The 4,454-nt window shown below is 34.7% G+C and overlaps 1 protein-coding gene across 5 annotated transcripts; it reads left to right on the plus strand.

Annotated features, from left to right (window-relative positions):
- Positions 1-438: 438 nt before the first annotated feature.
- LOC111005991 (Peroxidase superfamily protein) lies at positions 439-3,489 on the plus strand. Of its 5 annotated transcripts, none has more exons than XM_022277730.2 (6): positions 439-597; positions 1,540-1,628; positions 2,126-2,252; positions 2,476-2,667; positions 2,744-2,906; positions 2,988-3,489. In XM_022277730.2, the coding sequence occupies exons 2-6, from the start codon at positions 1,615-1,617 to the stop codon at positions 3,395-3,397; spliced, it is 906 nt and encodes a 301-aa protein (XP_022133422.1). In that variant the 5' UTR covers positions 439-597; positions 1,540-1,614; the 3' UTR covers positions 3,398-3,489. The 5 variants fall into 5 exon arrangements, with proteins under 5 accessions (XP_022133422.1, XP_022133425.1, XP_087982321.1 ...); XM_088126195.1 differs by having other exon boundaries at positions 461-597; positions 2,097-2,252; XM_022277733.2 differs by lacking the exon at positions 1,540-1,628 and having other exon boundaries at positions 452-597; positions 2,097-2,252.
- The last annotated feature ends 965 nt before the right edge of the window (positions 3,490-4,454 follow it).

The following is a 4,454-nucleotide window of genomic DNA, read 5'->3' on the forward strand; positions in this document are numbered from 1 at the left end:
CAATATATCGAGACAAGACAACTTTGCCACACGCAAGCAAACATACCAACACCAAATCTAAATTAATTATTTAATTAAGTTTTAAATATTTAAATTTGTTTGAAAATTCAATTTTAAACTTTCTTTAAAAATAAAATAAGTTTATAAACAAAATCTAAGTAACTAATTAGACAAACCAAATCTGATTAATTATTGAAATAATTAGCATATTCATAACTTAATTAAATAATTAATTAGTTAGTTAACTCATTAGAGTCAATTTATATTTAATTAGTTTATTTAAATAGTTAATTAAATTGAGCTAATTATTTAAATATTTATAGATTAATAAACAATTAGTTTAGATTTAGTTTAAATTAGATTAAGCCCAAATTAAAATTACAATATTTTAAAAATTAATTTTGAAATAATTATAGTTAAATAATTCGTTTTTTTTTACAATATTAGAAAAAAAATAAGTCCAACACATTTCTCCGGTGAGACCAAGGATTTCGCCGACGTAACCGGCGATCTTAAGAAGAAGGGCTGTGGACTGAAAACTCTCCGTCGACGGGCGATCCTAGGCGATGGTGATGGCCATTCCTGCACTTCATATCGGTGAATCACTAAACTCACTCATTCCATTAGGGTTTACTTTATTCCAATCATTGTTTTCTCGAATGAAATGCAGAATTTTCAACCGAGTTGGTTTCAGAATTCCTAATGCTACGGTCTAAAAGCAAAAAGTTAGAAAGAAAGAATAAGAGAATTCGTGGTTCCTCCTTTACACTTTTGAAGTTTACCTGCTACTATGACAATAATTCAATCAAAGATAAATGCTAAAGATTGTAATTCGTACTGTATGTATCGTAAATGGAACTTTTATTTCTCCTGAGGATACTCATAAAAATGTTCTTGATTCTGAAATAACATTCTTTTCCTAACATTTTTACTCATTGGAATTTGGGGCTTTTTCATTTGGCTACATACAGAAGTGTTTAGTTTAGTTTCATTATTTGATTAAATTTACATACTATTCGTGCGCACACACTCACACTCATGAATGAATGATATAAAAAATTGTATAGTTTAAACATGATGCATATAATTCACTTAAATCAACGAGGATTTGTGAAGTTTATAAAATAAAGTTCATTTTGAAGCATACATCATAATCAGGAAAATGGGCCTTATGGTTTCTGTGGTCTATATTGCTGTGAGAGTAAGCAGTGGTATTTCCTATGATTTGCTTGGTAGAGTCTGATTCAGCAACCAAAAATAGTAGCCAAGTTGGATAAGAATTTTCTGCTAAAGTTGTAAGTGAAGTCATCGGGTGCCGAAATAGCTATCTACTCCCACATAGCCCAGTTTTAAATTTCCTTAATGGTTCTTAGACGGCTTATTTCTTTAGCTTTTCTCTGCATGGCATGAACTCCTTTTGGCTTTTAGGTCTGTATATACATATTCAATGAAATCATCCATGTTCTTCTGCCTCCCCCATTAATTAAAGTCGATATATCAATAGAAAATTCCTCATTCTTTTAGCACGATTTCTGGCAGAACAAGCCTCCCCCATCTTCCACTAGTGGACTGACTACTGACGGAAAGCCATTTGCTGGCGGCCCATTATTGGAGATGAATAAAGAAAGGTGAGCTTTGGGTGCAGGTTTTTCTTCTCGTGAGAGGAAGTAAGTCAAACTTCTTGGGAGTGTTGTGTTGTACATTAGTTTTTATATTCCTTTTTTTTCCCTGGAAGTGGAGTGCCATGAAAGTGTGATATGCATCACTTTATCACTATAGCAATTTTGATTTTCAACAAGATGGGGCCTAGCTTAGCTCTGAAAAAATTGTGAGGTTGTACCAAACTCAATCCAAAAAAATATTTTGAGTGGCTGAGCCACTAATCCTATTGGACCGGCTGAAAATTATCATTCTCTTGCCAACTCCTAGCTTCCTTTATTTGTATATAAATAGCTGCCATTGAACACTGATAGTAATACAAAACTTGCATCCATTTATATTTCTACTGCTTTCTCAGAAGCTATTCTGAAGACATGAAGGATAACTCCTCAAAAGTTGTTGTTTTGTTCCTTATAAGCTTCTTTTTTTTGAATCAGCTCCTTGTGTCCTCGCAACTTGATTATAGGTTCTATGATGACTCTTGTCCCAACCTAACAAGGATTGTCAGATATGGCGTCTGGATGGCCCTTTCTAATGATACTAGGATGGCTGCCTCTCTCCTACGGCTTCATTTTCATGATTGCTTTGTCAACGTAATCAGATTTTCTATATAAACAATTGAGTTACTAATAATTTCTGCTTTTTAGAGCAAATGTTCAATGGCTCTTTTTGAAAAGATGTTCTCTTTTCTGTTTTTCGAGTATTTCTTTTTTCACCTCATGGATGACTTCTTTCAAATGAAGTTTAATGGCCTTGGAAGAAAAATAAAAGTGATGCCGATACTAACTGTTAGTAAATTTTTTGTTTCTGCTGTAGGGTTGTGATGGATCAGTGTTGCTTGATGACACTAGCACATTCAAGGGGGAGAAAAATGCGCTCCCGAACATGAACTCTATTCGAGGTTTTGAGGTCATTGATAATATAAAGGCTGTTTTAGAGAGAGTCTGCCCATCCGTCGTTTCATGCACCGATATACTAACTCTAGCAGCAAGAGAGGCTGTCTACTTTGTGAGCAAGTTTTTGGTTTACACATCTCTCCCAAATGTCATGCTTTTGTATATTTTTCTGAAACCTTCCTTTTCAGGCTGGAGGATCATATTGGCCTATTCCACTTGGTCGCCGAGATGGCACAACAGCGAGCGAGAGTGAAGCCAATCAGCTGCCATCACCATTGGAGCCATTGGAGAATATCATTGCAAAATTCACTTCAAAAGGTCTTAATGTAAAGGATGTTGTTGTGCTCTCAGGTAACCTTTCTCATACCCCATCCGCGTACTTCCCTGTCAGCTTCAAATCTATGAAAACTATTCTAATTAACTGACGTTTAGGTGCACACACTTTCGGATTTGCTCGGTGCATGATGTTCAAACACAGGCTCTTCAACTTCAACAACTCTGGAAATCCTGATCCAGAACTCAGCACATCGCTGCGACAGAACTTACAGAGCATGTGTCCTAATCAAGATGACTCCAACAACAAACTGGCTCCCTTGGACGCCTACACGACCAACAAGTTCGACAATGTGTATTACAGGAACCTGGTGAACAAGTTGGGACTTCTGCAGTCGGACCAAGCTCTCATGCAAGACAATACAACTGCTCCTTTTGTGGTAGACTACAGCAGGTACCCATATCTGTTTTACAGGGACTTTGGAGCATCAATGGTGAAGCTGGCCAATATTGGGATCCTCACTGGCCAGAATGGGGAGATTAGGAAGAACTGCAGGGTGGTGAACTAGAACTTAGAAGATTTGCCTTTACAACCTATTTGTAAATTTGACCAACTCTCTTTTTATAATAAATTGTATGTTGGCTAGTGTTTATACTACTACATTTGCTGTTACTTTCTCATCAACTGCCATTCTTTGGCATATAAATCCCGAGTTTAGTAAAACTGTGTGGAGATTTGTGAGTTTATCAAGCTAAATTCGAGCTTGGCAAACACTAACGTGAAACATGATTATAAGCCTAAACCATCCTCCAAGGGCCTCAGAGTTGAATTTGGGCCTGCGTTTGGCCCAAAAACTCAGTTTCTTATGGGCCTGCTGGTGGGAGGCCAGTTCCCCCATAGTTGGCTCCTGCTACCAAACCATTCAAAAAATTATAATTAAAGAAAGAAAGGGAAAGCCAAATCAAAATCAAAGTGTTCTTTAAGTAAGAAATCTGTTTAATTAAAAAGAGATCAAAAGGAAATCTCAAGAAGGGATGCTAAGAAATGTAGCACAATGACAAGTTTATCCTCATAGATCAACTGAACTGGCTTCCAGATCTGAGTCAAATTAATATTTGTTTGAATGGTGAGCATGTCAAAACAAAATTAAAAAAAAATCTTTTTAAAATAATATGGTGGGTGCATTAAGTGAATATTTTAAATATTTTTCAAGAAAAATCGAATATGCCTTAATTAACTAAATGTCAAGGGAGATTGTTTTCACATCAATGTCGATTAAAATTTCACTAATTCGTCATTTTCGTATAAAATAACAACTAATGGTTTTGTAAAATTCCACTTGTAAAAAAAAAAAAAAAGGTTTGAATATATATAAATTTGATTTTTGTTCCTTTTTTGCCCTATGTAAACGAAAAACTTAAGTATGCATGCCAGAAGAAATAACATTAAAAAAAACGAGCTTTCAGATTTAATATTTGCAAGCAAACATAATAATTTTTACTCTTAACTCTTAAGCAATCGATCAAATTTCTTGTTTAAAAGAAAATTGTACAGTAAATTTAACTATTGTAATTATATTTATAATTATTTTGGTCTTGTACCATGAAATAGTTCAATTAGCTTTG

This window comes from Momordica charantia, assembly GCF_013281855.1.
Source record: "Momordica charantia cultivar OHB3-1 chromosome 1 unlocalized genomic scaffold, Mcharantia_2.0 BLBB01000001.1, whole genome shotgun sequence".
In the NCBI taxonomy this organism is placed as follows: Eukaryota; Viridiplantae; Streptophyta; class Magnoliopsida; order Cucurbitales; family Cucurbitaceae; genus Momordica; species Momordica charantia.

Bases quoted from the DNA above. Each gene is read 5' to 3' on its own strand.
- LOC111005991 (XM_022277729.2), top strand. From the start codon at position 2,034: ATGAAGGATAACTCCTCAAAAGTTGTTGTTTTGTTCCTTATAAGCTTC. The intron at 2,668-2,743 runs GTGAGCAAGTTT...CTTCCTTTTCAG, and splicing joins CAAGAGAGGCTGTCTACTTT to GCTGGAGGATCATATTGGCC. The intron at 2,907-2,987 runs GTAACCTTTCTC...ACTGACGTTTAG, and splicing joins GGATGTTGTTGTGCTCTCAG to GTGCACACACTTTCGGATTT.